Source organism: Coregonus clupeaformis, chromosome 9 (assembly GCF_020615455.1).
Source record: "Coregonus clupeaformis isolate EN_2021a chromosome 9, ASM2061545v1, whole genome shotgun sequence".
Classification (NCBI taxonomy): domain Eukaryota; kingdom Metazoa; phylum Chordata; class Actinopteri; order Salmoniformes; family Salmonidae; genus Coregonus; species Coregonus clupeaformis.
In genome coordinates, this window is record NC_059200.1 from 18,394,780 (window position 1) to 18,412,856 (window position 18,077).

At 43.0% G+C, this 18,077-nt stretch overlaps 1 protein-coding gene across 3 annotated transcripts in view; it reads left to right on the top strand.

Annotated features, from left to right (window-relative positions):
* znf532 (zinc finger protein 532) overlaps window positions 1-15,668 on the top strand; it is a 45,486-nt gene extending 29,818 nt beyond the window's left edge. For all 3 annotated transcript variants that reach the window (XM_045222507.1, XM_045222508.1, XM_041885363.2), the window contains 11 exons: window positions 2,665-2,910; window positions 3,116-3,333; window positions 3,500-3,663; window positions 3,911-4,239; window positions 4,803-4,984; window positions 5,514-5,690; window positions 8,071-8,233; window positions 10,772-11,041; window positions 11,267-11,379; window positions 13,184-13,325; window positions 13,616-15,668. In XM_045222507.1, the coding sequence (XP_045078442.1) occupies window positions 2,665-2,910; window positions 3,116-3,333; window positions 3,500-3,663; window positions 3,911-4,239; window positions 4,803-4,984; window positions 5,514-5,690; window positions 8,071-8,233; window positions 10,772-11,041; window positions 11,267-11,379; window positions 13,184-13,325; window positions 13,616-14,125 (2,514 nt within the window). In that variant the 3' untranslated portion in view covers window positions 14,126-15,668. The remainder of the gene's footprint in view (window positions 1-2,664; window positions 2,911-3,115; window positions 3,334-3,499; window positions 3,664-3,910; window positions 4,240-4,802; window positions 4,985-5,513; window positions 5,691-8,070; window positions 8,234-10,771; window positions 11,042-11,266; window positions 11,380-13,183; window positions 13,326-13,615) is intronic.
* The last annotated feature ends 2,409 nt before the right edge of the window (window positions 15,669-18,077 follow it).

An 18,077-nucleotide genomic window follows, 5' to 3' on the forward strand; every position in this document is an offset into this window, starting at 1 on the left:
CGTCATACCGCTCAGGAAGGAGACGCGTTCTGTCCCCTAGAGATGAACGTACTTTGGTGCGAAAAGTGCAAATCAATCCCAGAACAACAGCAAAGGACCTTGTGAAGATGCTGGAGGAAACAGGTACAAAAGTATCTATATCCACAGTAAAATGAGTCCTATATCGACATAACCTGAAAGGCCGCTCAGCAAGGAAGAAGCCACTGCTCCAAAACCGCCATAAAAAAGCCAGACTACGGTTTGCAACTGCACATGGGGACAAAGATCGTACTTTTTGGAGAAATGTCCTTCTGGTCTGATGAAACAAAAATATAACTGTTTGCCCATAATGACCATCGTTATGTTTGGAGGATAAAGGGGGTTGCTTGCAAGCCGAAGAACACCATCCCAACCGTGAATATCGGGGGTGGCAGCATCATGCTGTGGGGGTGCTTTCCTGCTGGAGGGACTGGTGCACTTCACAAAATAGATGGCATCATGAGGAAGGAAAATTATGTGGATATATTGAAGCAACATCTCAAGACATCAGTTAGGAAGTTAAAGCTTGGTCGCAAATGGGTCTTCCAAATGGACAATGACCCCAAGCATACTTCCAAAGTTGTGGCAAAATGGCTTAAGGACAACAAAGTCAAGGTATTGGAGTGGCCATCACAAAGCCATGACCTCAATCCTATAGAAAATGTGTGGGCAGAACTGAAAAAGTGTGTGCGAGCAAGGAGGCCTACAAACCTGACTCAGTTACACCAGCTCTGTCAGGACGAATGGGCCAAAATTCACCCAACTTATTGTGGGAAGCTTGTGGAAGGCTACCCAAAACGTTTGACCCAAGTTAAACAATTTAAAGGCAATGCTACCAAGTACTAATTGAGTGTATGTACACTTCTGACCCACTGGGAATGTGATGAAAGAAATAAAAGCTGAAATAAATTATTCTCTCTACTATTATTCTGACATTTCACATTCCTAAAATAAAGTGGTGATCCTAACTGACCTAAGACAGGGAATTTGTACTAGGATTAAATGTCAGGAATTGTGAAAAACTGAGTTTAAATGTATTTGGCTAAGGTGTATGTAAACTTCCGACTTCAACTGTACATATTATCTCAACTAACCGGTGCCCCCGCACATTGACTCGGTACCGGTTCCCCCTGTATATAGCCTCGCTATTGTTATTTTTACTGCTGCTCTTTAATGATTTGTTACTTTTATTTCGTAATATTCTATATTGTATTTTTTTGTCAATTTTTTTTGGGGGGTATTCTTTCTTAAAACTGCATTGTTGATTAATGGCTTGTAAGTAAGCATTTTCACTGTAAAGTCTACACCTGTTGTATTCGGCGCATGTGACAAATACAATTTGATTTGACCCTGGTTGCTTCTGTGTGTCGCTCTGGATGGAGGTCTGTTAGATGACTGAACGTAATGTAAATGTTGCATGGCTTCACTGCAACTAGATTGTGTTTTTAATATTCAATAATAATAAAAACACAAGATAAAAAAAACAAAATAATTACATAAACTGAACGACTAAAAAGCAAAGCTAAAAATATGTGTTTTAAGATCTCTTTAAAATATGTCCACAGTTTTCAGGTTCTCTGGCAGGCTATTCAAGAGGCTGGGGGCATAATAACTAAAGGCTTCCTAAACACGGCTATAACCGCGGGGACTGTGGGTTATGAGTCCACCCGCGCTTCACTATTCCACATAGACCCACACAGTTGTGAAGAGGGCACGACAACGCCTCTTCCCCCTCAGGAGGCTGAAAAGATTTGGCATGGGCCCCCAGATCCTCAAAAAGTTATACAGCTGCACCATTGAGAGCATCTTGACTGGCTTCATCACCGCTTGGTACGGCAACTGAAAGGCACCCGACCACAAGGCGCAACAGAGGGTGGTGAGTACGGCCCAGTACATCACTGGGGCCAAGCTCCCTGCCATCCAGGACCTCTATACCAGGCGGTGTCAGAGGAAGGCCCAGAGAATTGTCAGCCACCCAAGCCATAGACTGTTCTCTCTGCTACCAAGCGGTACCAGTGCACCAAGTCTGGAACCAACAGGACCCTGAACAGCTTCTACCCCCAAGCCATAAGACTGCTAAACAAGACTGCTAAATAGCTAATCAAATGGCTAGGCGGACTACCTGCATTGACTTTCTTGCACTGACTCTATGCACACACACTGGACTCTACCTACAGACTTACACATACTTACACTGACACCCCAACACACACACATACACACACACTACATACGCCCACACACACACACATAACACGCGCACACATGCATACTGACGCCACACACACACTCTCACACACACACACACACACACACACACACACACACACACACACACACACACACACTTTCACACTCACCACAGATGCTACTGCTACTGTCTATTATCTATATTGTCCATCTATCCTGTTGCCTAGTCACTTTACCTCTACCTATATGTACCTTTATGTTATTGTTATTCGTTATTCACTGTGTGTTTATTCCTTGTGTCACTATTTCATTTTTTAAAATAAATGTAATATCTTTATCTTTAACACTGCATTGTTGGAAAAGGACCCATAAGTAAGCATTTCACTGTTCGTCTACATATGACAAATACAATTGTATTTCCCATCTTCTCTCCTCTCCTCTCCTCTCCCCACTCAGGTCATTAACCTAAAGCTGGCCAACAACACCATGGTCAAAGCCACGGTGATCCCCGCCGTGTCGGTGGGGAGTGCCAGCAGCGCCATCCTCAAAGCTGCCGACGCCATCCATCAACAACAGCAGACCGTCATGGTGCCCACATCCAGCCTGGCCAACGCCAAACTCACCGTGCCAAAGACCGTCCACCTCACCAACCTCAACCTGCTCCCCCAGACCAAGACCACCTCTGTTTCTGAGCTCCACCAGGTTTTGGTTTATTAAGAAACCCATTTGTACATCAGGAGTAATCTTCTATGCTAACACATTATAGAAAACAAAATATATAACGTCATACAGTATAATGAAGTAAACATGAGGAATCATTCCAATAAATAACTAAATAGATTAATAACAACAATAAATCCCTGACATTCATTCAGTAACTTCTTAGATTGTATGTTTGTATCACCAGGTGCTGTCCAGCTCCAAGCCCCAGAGTCAACAGGCCCTGCTGGCTGCCCAGGCCCAGAAGAAAGGTGTCTCTAGAGTCCAGGTGTTAGCCAGCTCCCAGAGTTCTGTAGTGGAGGCCTTCAATAAGGTCCTGAGCAGCATCAACCCTGTCCCAGTCTATGTCCCCAACCTCAGCCCCCCCTCGGCGGCCTGTATCCCCCTGCCCTCCCGCGGCTACAGGTAAAATGCTAGCTAGCTAAGTAGCATTTTAATTGTTTTATCTTTTTATTTTTTTTCTCCTATTTTTTGTTATACGTGATCCTTGGGCTTCTTCAAATGCAGTGTATATAATATATATATATATATGTTTGTATTAATGTATAGTCATTTATATTATTATTTACAGGTGCCTGGAGTGCGGTGACTCGTTTGCCCTGGAGAGAAGCCTGAGCCAGCATTACGACCGCCGCAGCGTCCGTATCGAGGTCACCTGCAACCACTGTGCCAAGAACCTGGTCTTCTACAACAAGTGCAGTCTGCTCTCCCACGCCCGCGGACACAAGGACAAAGGTGTGTTTTCTTCATACATGAAATGTGTAAAGCATTCGCTGCCATTGATACTCTGAAAAGCTTCTAAATTGTGAAAAACCTTCTCTTCTCTTCTCTTCTCTTCTCTTCTCTTCTCTTCTCTTCTCTTCTCTTCTCTTCTCTTCTCTTCTCTTCTCTTCTCTTCTCTTCTCTTCTCTTCTCTTCTCTTCTCTTCTCTTCTCTTCTCTTCTCTTCTCTTCTCTTCTCTTCTCTTCTCTTCTCCTCAAAGGGGTGGTTATGCAGTGTTCCCACCTCATCCTCAAGCCCATCCCTACAGACCAGATGATCACTACATCACCTCCGCTATCCTCCACCACCGCCGCTGGATCTACCCACAGCTCCACCGGCCACTACCTAGGGAAGGGTGCAGGGACCCAGGCCCAGGCAGCGGTGATCTGTGCCCCCTCCAACGCCCCTCCGGTTGCTGCCATGCCCCTGGATGAGGATGTGTCCCGGCTCTGCAGAACCAGCCTGAAGTGTTTAGAGTGCAGTGAGATGTTCCAGGATGAGAACTCTCTAGCAATGCACTATCAGCAGGCGCCAGAGTCCAGCGGACAGGTGTGTGTTTGTTACTGTGTGTATAAGTGGGTGTTGTGTGAGTGTTTTCATACTCTTTTAACACTTCCCTTGTCTATTTGTATTTCCGTGAGTCACTCAGACTTTTCCTTTATATTAATATATACATTTTCTCTACCTTTAAAGCTGGAATCCTTTATGGTAAAACAATCACATCCATTTGCGATATTACAACAAAGAAGTTACTGCGAATAAAGAACGCTGTTTTCCCCCCCTCTGACATCATTGCACGCGTGACAGAAGCGCACAATATGCAGTGCATTGTTTTTCACCATGCTGCACGACGCTCCTCAGCTCAGCAACAACAACAATAACAACGGTGGTGGGGTGGCCACTGGCGCTGTTTCCCCCTACTGCAGATGCCATCTTTAATGGCATTATGTTTTTTCAGTATATGATCCTTTTATAACCCTAGCTAATGCTGTAAATTGACAAATGTTTTGTTAATTTAACTCCATATTGCACCAACTCTCAATGATTGCATTCCTCTAGAGAATTATAATACCATTTTGTTTAGTGTATTTCGTCTCTTTTTACGTCTATAGAAAACCTGCACCATCTGCCAAATGCTGCTACCTAACGCGTGTAGCTTCGCGTCGCACCAACGAATCCACCAGCACAAGTCTCCCTACATCTGCCCTGAGTGTGGATCAATCTGCCGTTCAATCCACTTCCAGTCCCATGTGACCAGGAACTGTCTGCACTACACCCGCAGGGTGGGCTACCGGTCAGTCTGACATCACTTCCTGCCTGAACAGGAAACACTTCTGTATAGCTTGTTACCATGGTTCCTCTTCTTCTCTAGAGATTTTCTTCATAAGCAGTCAGATGACTTTTGGTTAAAAGGTCCACTCACTCAGGTAGACGTAGCAATATGACATCATACAGAAGGGCGACTTTCTGCCTACAGAAATCAACAGCAACGAAATGATAAGCTGCCAAGACTGCCAACATCGGCTCCTCCCAATGTGGAGGGTGCACACTGGGAAGAGCCGATACTGCAGTGGTTACCATGACAGATTTGAATTATGTTGTTGTTGAATTGCCCTGCTGTGTTTGATAATGTCACCTTTAAGTCTCCACACTGAAAATAATGTATTTCACCTATCAAGGTGCCACTTACAGCTCTCTCATAGCCATTGCTAATCACAGTAATTACAATGTCAGTTGATTTGTAACTTGCCTTGAGTATCAAAATCATCCAAAATGTTGAGTTAAAAGGTCTCTCTCTTTTTTCTTCTCCCCTCTCTCTCCAGCTGTGTGCACTGTAACGTCATCTACGCTGACGTGGCCGCTCTGAAGACTCACATCCAGAGCTCTCACTGTGAGATCTTCTACAAGTGTCCAATCTGCCCCATGGCCTTCAAGTCTGCCCTTGGCACACACTCCCACGCACACACACAGCACCCTGGGGTCAAGATAGGAGAGCCCAAGTAAGTCTCTTCAGATTCTCATAACCCATTATTCATGTGGGGTGGCTTGCGAAAGTATTCACCCCCCTTGGCATATTTTGTTGCCTTACAACCTGGAATTAAAATAGATTTTTTGGGGGGGGTTGTATAATTTGATTTACACAACATGCCTAACACTTTGAAGATGCAAAATATTTTTTCTTGTGAAACAAACAAGAAGTAAGACCAAAAAACTGAACTTGAGCGTGCATAACTATTCACCCAACCCCCCCCAAAGTCAATACTTTGTAGAGCCACCTTTTGCAGCAATTACAGCTGCAAGTCTCTTGGAGTATGTCTCTATAAGCTTGGCACATCTAGCCACTGGGATTTTTTCCCATTCTTCAAGGCAAAACTGCTCCAGCTCCTTCAAGTTGGATGGGTTCCGCTGGTGTACAGCAATCTTTAAGTCTCAATTGGATTGAGGTCTGGGCTTTGACTAGGCCATTCCAAGACATTTAAATGTTTCCCTTTAAACCACTCAAGTGTTGCTTTAGCAGTATGCTTCGGGTCATTGTCCTGCTGGAAGGTGAACCTCCGTCCCAGTCTCAAATCTCTGGAAGACTGAAACAGGTTTCCCTCAAGAATTTCCCTGTATTTAGCACCATCCATCATTCCTTCAATTCTGACCAGTTTCCCAGTCCCTGCCGATGGAAAAACATCCCCACAGCATGATGCTGCCACCTCCATGCTTCATGGTGTTCTCGGGGTGATGAGAGGTGTTGGGTTTGCGCCAGACATAGCGTTTTCCTTGATGGCCAAAATGCTCAATTTTAGTCTCATCCGACCAGAGTACCTTCTTCCATGTGTTTGGGGAGTCTCCCACATGCCTTTTGGCGAACACCAAACGTGTTTCTTATTTTTTCTTTAAGCAATGGCTTTTTTCTGGCCACTCTTCCGTAAAGCCCAGCTCTGTGGAGTGTACGGCTTAAAGTGGTCCTATAGACAGATACTCCAATCTCCACTGTGGAGCTTTGCAGCTCCTTCAGGGTTATCTTTGGTCTCTTTGTTGCCTCTCTGATTAATGCCCTCCTTGCCTGGTCCGTGAGTTTTGGTGGGCAGCCCTCTCTTGGCAGGTTTGTTGTGGTAACATATTCTTTCCATTTTTAAATAATGGATTTAATGGTGCTCCGTGGGATGTTCAACGTTTTGGATATTATTTTATAACTCAACCCTGATCTGTACTTCTCCACAACTTCGTCCCTGACCTGTTTGGAGAGCTCCTTGGTCTTCATGGTGCCGCTTGCTTGGTGGTGCCCCTTGCTTAGTGGTGTTGCAGACTCTGGGGCCTTTCAGAACAGGTGTATATATCCTGAGATCATGTGACAGATCATGTGACACTTAGATTGCACACAGGTGGACTTTATTTAACTAATTATGTGACTTCTGAAGGTAATTGGTTGCACCAGATCTTATTTAGGGGCTTCATAGCAAAGGGGGTGAATACATATGCACGCACCACTTTTCCGTGATATATTTGTTAGAATTTTTTGAAACAAGTTATTTTTTTAATTCCACTTCACCAATTATGACTATTTTGTGTATGTCCATTACATTAAATCCAAATAACAATCCATTTAAATTACAGGTTGTAATGTAACAAAATAGGAAAAAAGCCAAGGGGGATGAATAGTTTTGCAAGGCACTGTGTTCTAGTATACATCATCAACTTCTTTTTTCAAAACGTAATATTATCCTAGAATGTTTTCATTCTATGTTGAAGACCTTAGTATATTCTATTAAATAGATTCCATTCTAGTTGTTCTGTTCTGTTCTATCCTATTATATCACTGATTGGAAAGGTGACACAAACATCCTCAGTTCTTTACCACAAATTTAAAAAGGAAATACAGCTTTAATGAGGGAAAGTTATCCGATATCCATGTCCAAATCATGTTCCTGTCAGAACCGTCTTCATTCTCCATGTTGAATGGGTTTGTGTCGATGTTATTAGACACAGTAGCTTTGACTGAGTGTTTTCCAATACCCTGACCTTCTACTAACACCTGTCTTGTCCATCAACACACTCTAATGAACACACACACACTAATGAATTAACCTGTTCAGGAGCAGGTGGCAGGTGGTCCCTCATACAGACAGCGCTACCAGGGCATGTGATACACCTTTTGAACTGACGGATTGTGTTTTAAATAAATAATGAACTCCTATTATGGACATTAAGTCTATTCGTGGACATGAATAGGTGCTCTCGTGTCGTTTACAACGCATTCGTTTTTAGATAACATTCATTTTATTCCTTTTTTTCTGTACACAGGATTTAATGAACTCGTTCGTTCTGTCAAGCAACATGTCTCTCAAAGTGAAAATGTTGTTAAAGCGTTGTCTTTGTGTTGTCTTCCAGGTTGATCTACAAGTGTTCCATGTGTGATACGGTGTTCACCCAGCAGACGCTGCTCCAGTCACACTTCGACCAACACATAGCCAACCAGAAGGTGTCTGTCTTCAAATGCCCAGACTGCTCCATGCACTATGCCCAGAAACAGCTCATGTTGGACCACATCAAGGTACTGTACAGAGGGAAATATAATAATCTTCTCAAGTGGGAAAATTACTTATAAAACCCTCCAGTCGGAAGCTTATTATATTAACAGGCACTTCTGTTTTTCAGCAAATTATTTAAATCTACTACAATGTAATGACAAGTACTTGAAATATAACTGTTTATAATCTTAATCAACAATTTATTAATTATAAGTAATGTATGCGCACATGACTGACTGTAAGTCGCTTTGGATAATAGCGTCTGCTAAATGGCATATTATTATTATATTATTATCCTGAGTGGCGCAGTGTTCTAAGGCACTGCATCGCAGTGCTAGCTGAGCTGTGCCACTAGAGATCCTGGTTCGAATCCAGGCTCTGTTGTAGCCGGCCGCGACCGGGAGACCCATGGGGCAGCGCACAATTGGCCCAGGGTAGGGGAGGGAATGGCCGGCAGGGATGTAGCTCAGTTGGTAGAGCATGGCGTTTGCAACGCCAGGGTTATGGGTTCGATTCCCACGGGGGGCCAATAAAAAATATATTTAAAAAAAAATGTATGCACTCATTAACTGTAAGTCGCTCTGGATAAGAGCGTTTGCTAAATGACGTAAATGTAAATTATAATTGTCCTTGTGCAGTCCATGACTGTATGAATACAGTTGAAGTCGGAAGTTTACATACACTTAGGTTGGAGTCATTAAAACTCGTTTTTCAACCACTCCACATATTTTTTGTTAACAAACTATAGTTTTGGCAAGTCTGTTAGGACATCTACTTTGTGCATGACACAAGTAGTTTTTCCAACAATTGTTTACAGACAGATTATTTCACTTATAATTCACTGTATCACAATTCCAGTGGGTCAAAAGTTTACATACACTAAGTTGACTGTGCCTTTAAACAGCTTGGAAAATTCCAGAAAATGATGTCATGGCTTTAGAAGCTTCTGATAGGCTAATTGACATAATTTGAGTCAATTGGAGATGTACCTGTGGATGTATTTCAAGGCCTACCTTCAAACTCAGTGCCTCTTTGCTTGACATCATGGGAAAATCAAAAGAAATCAGCCAAGACCACAGAAAAAATATTGTAGACCTCCACATTCTGGTTCATTCTTGGGAGCAATTTCCAAACGCCTGAAGGTACCACGTTCATCTGTACAAACAATAGTACGCAAGTATAAACACCATGGGACCACGCAGCTGTCATACTGCTCAGGAAGGAGATGCGTTCTGTCTCCTAGAGATGAACGTACTTTGGTGCGAAAAGTGCAAATCAATCCCAGAACAACAGCAAAGGACCTTGTGAAGATGCTGGAGGAAACGGGTACAAAAGTATCTATATCCACAGTAAAACGAGTCCTATATCGACATAACCTGAAAGGCCGCTCAGCAAGGAAGAAGCCACTGCTCCAAAACCGCCATAAAAAAGCCAGACTACGGTTTGCAACTGCACATGGGGACAAATATCGTACTTTTTGGAGAAATGTCCTCTGGTCTGATTAAACAAAAATATAACTGTTTGCCCATAATGACCATCGTTATGTTTAGAGGAAAAAGGGGGTTGCTTGCAAGCCGAAGAACACCATCCCAACCGTGAATATCGGGGGTGGCAGCATCATGCTGTGGGGGTGCTTTGCTGCAGGAGGGACTGGTGCACTTCACAAAATAGATGGCATCATGAGGAAGGAAAATTATGTGGACATCAGTCAGGAAGTTAAAGCTTGGTTGCAAATGGGTCTTCCAAATGGACAATGACCCCAAGCATACTTCCAAAGTTGTGGCAAAATGGCTTAAGGACAACAAAGTCAAGGTATTGGAGTGGCCATCACAAAGCCCTGATTTCAATCCTATAGAAAATGTGTGGGCAGAACTGAAAAAGCGTGTGCGAGCAAGGAGGCCTACAAACCTGACTCAGTTACACCAGCTCTGTCAGGACGAATGGGCCAAAATTCACCCAACTTATTGTGGGAAGCTTGTGGAAGGCTACCCAAAACGTTTGACCCAAGTTAAACAATTTAAAGGCAATGCTACCAAATACTAATTGAGTGTATGTACACCTCTGACCCACTGGGAATGTGATGAAATAAATAAAAGCTGAAATAAATAATTCTCTCTACTATTATTCTGACATTTCACATTCCTAAAATAAAGTGGTGATCCTAACTGACCTAAGACAGGGAATTTGTACTAGGATTAAATATCAGGAATTGTGAAAAACTGAGTTTAAATGTATTTGGCTAAGGTGTATGTAAACTTCCGACTTCAACTGTAGTTAATCTGCCTGTTAGTGAACCGGAGCTGGTTGTCATCCTGGTTGTCATCCTGTCTGTCATCCTGGTTGTCATCCTGGTTGTCATCCTGTCTGTCATCCTGGTTGTCATCCTGTCTGTCATCCTGGTTGTCATCCTGTTCATCATCCTGTTTGTCATCCTGGTTGTCATCCTGTCTGTCATCCTGGTTGTCATCCTGGTTGTCATCCTGTCTGTCATCCTGTCTGTCATCCTGGTTGTCATCCTGGTTGTCATCCTGTTTGTCATCCTGGTTGTCATCCCTGTGTAGACGATGCATGGGACCCTAAAGACCATCGAGGGTCCCCCCAACCTGGGTATCAACCTGCCCCTCAGCTCCAGCCCCAACACCAACAGCACCAACAACGGTCTGGACAGGGTAGACAAGAATGCCCCCTCTAACCCCCTGAAAAAGGCCAAGATCACCCCTACCTCAGCCCCCCAGAGGCCACCTGCCCCAGGCTGGACATGTGGAGACTGTGACCGTGTCTTCATCCAGAGAGAGGTGTTCGTAGCCCACGTCAGACAGGAGCATGGCAAGGTACAGTAGAGTCCTAGTTGGAATCCCAACTCAACCCCTAGCCAGTACCCCGTTGTACATGTGAACTCAAGCCCTAGCCAGTACCCCGTTGTCCATGTGAACTCAACCCCTAGCCAGTACCCCGTTGTCCATGTGTAGATCTGAGGATTGGAAAGGTCTAAACTATGTGGTGACAGTAATAAAAACATAACTGTTAAATGTTATATTTGTTCTCTGTGGATGCAGCAACTGAAGAAGCACCCGTGCCGACAGTGTGACAAGTCGTTCAGCTCCTCCCACAGCTTGTGTCGACACAACAGGATCAAGCACAAGGGGCTGCGCAAGGTCTACTCCTGCCTGTGAGTAATGCGGGATTGGATGACATTTTTGGGAGGTAGATTTTTGGGTTCGGTTATTTTGTCGTTTGTTACTAGAACATATGAATTTAACATACAGTACCAGTCAAAAGTTTGGACACACCTACTCATTCAAGGGTTTTTATTTATTTTTACTATTTTCTACATTGTAGAATAATAGTGAAGACATCAAAACTATGAAATAACACATATGGAATCATGTAGTAACCAAAAAAGTGTTAAACAAATCAAAATATATTTTATATTTGAGATTCTTCAAAGTAGCCACCCTTTGCCTTGATGACAGCTTTGTACACTCTTGGCATTCTCTCAACCAGCTTCATGAGGTAGTCACCTGGAATGCATTTCAATTAACAGGTCTGCCTTGTTAAAAGTTAATTTGTGGAATTTCTTTCCTTCTTAATGCGTTTGAGCCAGTCAGTTGTGTTGTGACAAGGTAGGGGTGGTATACAGAAGATAGCCCTATTTGTTAAAAGACCAAGTCCATATTATGCTCAAATAAGCAAAGAGAAAAGACAGTCCATCATTACTTTAAGATATGAAGGTCAGTCAATCTGGAACATTTCAAGAACTTTGCAGTCGCAAAAACCATCAACCGCTATGATGAAACTGGCTCTCATGAGGACCGCCACAGGAAAGGAAGACCCAGAGTTACCTCTGCTGCAGAAGATAAGTTAATTACAGTTACCAGCCTCAGAAATTGCAGCCCAAATAAATGCTTCACAGAGTTAAAATAACAGACACACCTCAACATCAACTGTTCAGAGGAGACTGCGTGAATCAGGCCTTCATGGTCGAATTGCTGCAAAGAAACCACTACTAAAGGACACCAATAATAAGAAGAGACTTGCTTGGGCCAAGAAACACGAGCAATGGACATTAGACCGGTGCAAATCTGTCCTTTGGTCTGATGAGTCCAAATTTGAGATTTTTTGTTCCAACCTCTGTGTCTTTGTGAGACGCAGAGTAGGTGAACGGATGATCTCTGCATGTGTGGTTCCCACCGTGAAGCATGGAGGAAGAGTTGTGATGGTGTGGGGGTGCTTTGCTGGTGACACTGTCTGTGATTTATTTAGAATTCAAGGCACACTTAACCAGCATGGCTACCACAGCATTCTGCAGTGATACGCCATCCCATCTGGTTTGGGCTTTAATGGGACTATCATTTGTTTTTCAATAAAACAATGACCCAACACACCTCCAGGCTGTGTAAGTGCTATTTGACCAAGAAGGAGAGTGATGGAGTGCTGCATCAGATGACCTGTCCTCCACAATCACCCGACCTCAACCCAATTGAGATGGTTTGGGATGAGTTGGACTGCAGAGTGAAGGATAAGCAGCCAACAAGTGCTCAGCATATGTGGGAACTCCTTCAAGACTGTTGGAAAAGCATTCCAGGTGAAGCTGGTTGAGAGAATGCCAAGAGTGTGCAAAGCTGTCATCAAGGCAAAGGGTGGCTACTTTGAAGAAACTAAAATCTAAAATATATTTTGATTTGTTTAACACTTTTTTGGTTACTACATGATTCCATATGTGTTATTTCATAGTTTCGATGTCTTCACTATTATTCTACAATGTAGAAAATAGTAAAAAATAAAGAAAAACCCTTGAATGAGTAGGTTTGTCCAAACTTTTGACTGGTACTGTACATGCTGATGCACAACTATTCAGTCTACACAGATTCAATAGGGCAACACATTCCTGTGATGACATGTCAGCATTTTATAGGTCAAATGTTTACGGCCTCTTCTCTTAGAACTCTCTCTCTCTTTATATGACTCCACAGTCACTGTCCAGACCCCAACCGTACGTTTACTAAGCGTGTGATGCTGGACAAACACATCCAGTTGATGCATGGTGGTATTAAAGATGCTGAGGGGAAGACGGCACCAGACCCAGCACACACAGAGGACAGCCCTCCTGACAAGGTACAGTAACTGACCAATGAGCTGCACCCACGATCCATAGTTTGTGCTATTCTACTCCCTGATACTGTGACCAGGATTCAAAGAAACGCAGATTAATGGCTTGTGCACTGCTATTGATTTTTAAAGGTGATTTGTGTTTGAGCTAACATTTTAAAACAAACGAGATCTCTGCGAACATGAGGGAATTTGCCTCTAAAAGTAATGGCAATACAAAGGTTGTTTATCTGTGTTGGATTGAATGCAAACCTGTACATGCAGCATGCCTCATGTCCCTATTTTGCCCCCTGCAGGCCCTCAGCCCCAAGAGGAAGCAGCAGGATGACGAGGGGCCTCCCGGTCCTCGCTCCAGGGGCTCTACACCCACCCAGCCCCTGAAGAAGCTGAAGGTCAACGTTTTCAAGGTCCACAAGTGTGCCGTGTGCAGCTTCAGCACCGAGGACCTGGTCACCTTCCACGACCACATTCCACAGCACAAGTCGGATGGATCCTCCTTCCAGTGCAGGGAGTGTGGTCTGTGCTACACTTCTCCCCGCTCCCTGGCCCGACATCTTTTCATCATCCACAAGCAGAAGGAGCCGCGGGAGCTAGCCAGACGTAACGGAACCGCTGCAGCCGATGAGAACCAAAGAGAGAACCAGTTGGGTTCCGGCTCGGGGGACGGCCTGGACGACGGGACGCCTGAGACCAAATGTAAAGTGTGTGGCAAGATGTTTGAGACGGAGGGGAGTTTGAACACACACATGAGGACACACGGCATGGCCTTTATCAAGTCTAAGAGACTGAATGCAACAGAGAAATAGAGAAGGAGAAGCCTAGTCGGGACACTGTTGTTGAAGCATAGTGGCATCTACCAGAATGTTGTCTCTGACCAAATTTGCCTCAAAATGTTGCATTCTAAATGCTAGAGTACGAATAAGACATTCTCCATTGACTCCTCTACCCATATATATGAAATATACAGTATATACACAATATATATACACACATTTCTAATGTGTTTTAAAATATGTAATATATTTAAAGTAAATGTATGTGTATTTAAATCAATCTATGAGATAACATTTTGTACACTTTACGATATAGATGTTTCTATGGATGTTGGATAGATCTTTTGTAGGAAAATGTTTATTTTAAAAAGGTTTGAATTGTTGTCTTCTCACTAGTATGGGAAAGTGTTAGATACTGTATAAATGTTTATGTTATGGGAGATTAATCCTCAACTATTGGCAGTGTTCCGTTTTATAACTTCTGCTAATATCCATGGAATGTCTGAAGAAACTAGCCTGGTCCCAGATCTGTTTGTCCTGTCAACTCCTATGGTTATTGCCTATGCAGTACAAACCAATCTGGACTCAGCTTATAAAGAAACACTTTATATCAGCATGACTTTGTCATCCTCACAGGGGTTGGGTCAATTCTGTTTGGATTCTGTCAATTCAGTCAGTTCTAGAATTGACTCAATTGACTGAATAGAATGGATTTGACCCTAACTCTGCTCATATTGTCAGGACAATCAGTCCAGACTCCAAACCAGACTGCACGACAGTAGCCTGTCTATTTCACACCTCTATTTCATCAGTCTATGGGCCAATTCGTGCTTTTCTTTGTTTAAAGAGGCCGGAGACATTTTGTTTCAGAATGTCTCGGAATGTTTGTCTTTTTAATTTCCTTATTCTCTGGCAGCTCAGTTTTGATGATAATTGAGTTATGATGATAGCAACTTGTCTTTCTTTGCATGTATACACAGATACAGTATATAGCCTTCTGCCTTTTAATTGACCATACTGTATGTCAGCCTTTTCATTTGGCCAAATGAACAAGATTACACTGGCTAATAGTTATGATTCTGGATATCCTGAGCACCAAGTGTGCCATTTGGAAGGTTGTAAAGTGCCATTTCTCTGATCAGCGTTCAGAGTGTAAACAAACCAATAAAATAGAAAAATACTTGCCTTCGCATTAAAGAATGTCAATGTGAATGTGAGACTGGAATTGAAAACCATTTCCTCATGTCAGTGTCTTTACATTTCAAGATGTGTTTTACATTTGAAAAGAGAAAATGAATTGTACAAGAAAACAATCGTGATAAAACATTTTATTCCCATGTTTTCTTTTTCTTTTTTTTTCTTGTCATGTTTTCATAAAAGGACACGTTGTTTTTGGAAGTAACTTTTTTATACTATGAAAATGAAATATGAATCTATTTGTGTAGAGCAACACGTGCATGAGAGAAGCTGTCAATGGTTCTTATTTGTTTTTTAGAATGTGTCTTGCTGCTTGTTCGCTAGAGATGATGTTTCTGTAGGAGCGGTTCTTGATGTCAATAATAAATTATGAACTCTGCCCCTGATGTGTGACCTGATGTCTACTGCACATGATCAGACATCAGCCCCTCCTAGGGAAATGCATTACAATGGCTCTCTCTACTGCCATCTAATGCTGAGATAATACACTATATGATATAATGATGAGCTTCCTTCCACCATATAGTATTTTACCCGTCAAGTCTTTTCCAGTCAGTGCAGATGAAGGGGAGGAGAGGATGGCTGTTTAAGCAATTAGTACCACTGACTGAGTCTCGTCTTCCCTGCTACATTCTCATCCTCCTCTCCCCTGCCACGGTCTCTCATTCCTCTTCCCTGCTACTGTCTCTCTCTCCTCTTTCCTGCTTCACCTTCCCTGCTACGGTCTCCCCCTCCTCTTCCCTGCCACAGTCTCCCCCTCCTCTTCCCTACTACAGTCTCTCCCTCCTCTTCCCTACTACAGTCTCCCCCTTCCTCTTCCCTGCTCTCTCTTTCTCTCCTCTCTCTCTCCTTCAGTGCTGTATGATGTATGTTAGTCCCGTCCAAGGCTGTCATTAGGACACACAGTGATACATGTGTTGACGTCAAGCAAGCAGTTTAACGGACGTCTTAACTGCCAATTACATCCATGTTATGAGTCACATTTGACCTTCAACACACATGATTAACTAATTTCCTGTCCAAAATGTATAATTGTTCTTCATGGGATTTGAATTGCAATTAGATTAGATTAACAATTTAGTGACACCATAACGATTGAATACAAGCCCGTATGGCCTCACTAATCAGTAAATATTATGAGAGAAGTCCGTGATTGCTTTATGAATAAATGTTTGAATGAATGATAATTGTGATGAAAGACCATTACATGTATCAGTTGGACCAAAAGCCACTGACAGCTGGTTTAGTGTGCCAGGAGACTGGTCGCTCACTTCCATGTGTGAAGCCACCAATTACCACACTGATTGGTCAAGCTACATATTACCTAACCGGAAGTCATCATCACTTCCACTGTGACCATGTAACGCTTAACATTATTTAAAGGTCCTAGTCACGAAAAGGAAGGATGCTATCCTCCCCAAGATGGTGTTACTGTGGGGGGCTAGATGTATGGTCCACTGCTTAACGGTGTGTGCTGTAGCAGTATATTCCATGAATGTCTCTGAGAAATGCACCCAGGACACCAGGACTTTTCTCTCAGAGCTAAACAAGGACCTGCCCAGTGAATATGCTGCTTTAAGTGAGTACTTGACCTCTATTTGAAAAATTTAAGGTTTTCTTATTGCTGAGATGTGATTGAAGAAAGAAAGGACTGACTATTTACAGTTTAGCAAAAAGGCTTTATTTGATCCTTTTCTCATGGTCTGGTTACTTACAACAAATATTTTAGGCAAAACCTATTTTAATGTTAATTGAATTAATAGTTCATTATTTCTCTGACGACATTTATTGTCAGAGACGTGACTGCATTAGTTTGAAGCAACATTTCAAATGTTTTCTCCGTGTTCTAAGATATCTCATCGCTTGGTGTAGCAATCGCTCATTTGTATGTGTATGTTTGTGTACATGTAGTGTATGATGCCTTTGGGAAGATGGGTAGTGATGTGGCGGGGGGCAATGTGAACAGGCCTGGGTCTCTCCAGGAGTGTCTGTCCGTCCAGGGACCCTCCTTTACTGGACAGTACTGCCAGGTCTTCCTGAAACAAGTGAGGAAATAAACCTTTTTTTTTTTATATAGCCACACAACTACAACTCTCTATTGTAGTGTTCTGTTATATTATATGTTATTGTATTGTATTCTATTCTATTCTATTCTAACTACAGTATTCAGATAAATGAATTACAGTACCATAATGTTGCTCTGACACAGGACCCAATCCAGTACTTTGTTGGAATATGTGTTCCTGATTCCTGTGTGGAAGAGGAGGTGCAGACACTAGTTGTTTACGGTCAGTAGCTTTGTCTGCATTAAGCATTACTTACAATAGCATGAATAACATTTATAATTATCCATAAAGCATTTATGAACAGTTATAAGCATTTTTATGCCTCATTGTTACTGTGACGTGTACACGTTGTGTCTGTGTCCCCAGAGACCTTCCAGCAGGCCAGGACCTCCCTGATCCCTCCAGTACCCTCATCTCTACTGGCCCAGTCCACTCAGGGCCTGTTCATGACCCGCTGTCTGTCCCGTACTGGTGCTCCAGACCTGTCTGTTGTCACCTGCCTGTGAGTACAGTTCAACCTAACCCCTGACCCCTGACCCCTAACCCCTGCCACTGACCCCGGTGTCTAACTCATACTGGTGCTCCAGACCTGTCTGTTGTCACCTGCCTGTAAGTCATAACTCTAACCCTAACCCTATCGAATCTGCGTAGATGAGATACTTACAAAAAGGATTTCATTCTAAGTATCTAACTAACATTCACCTGCTGTAATCGTCTAAAAT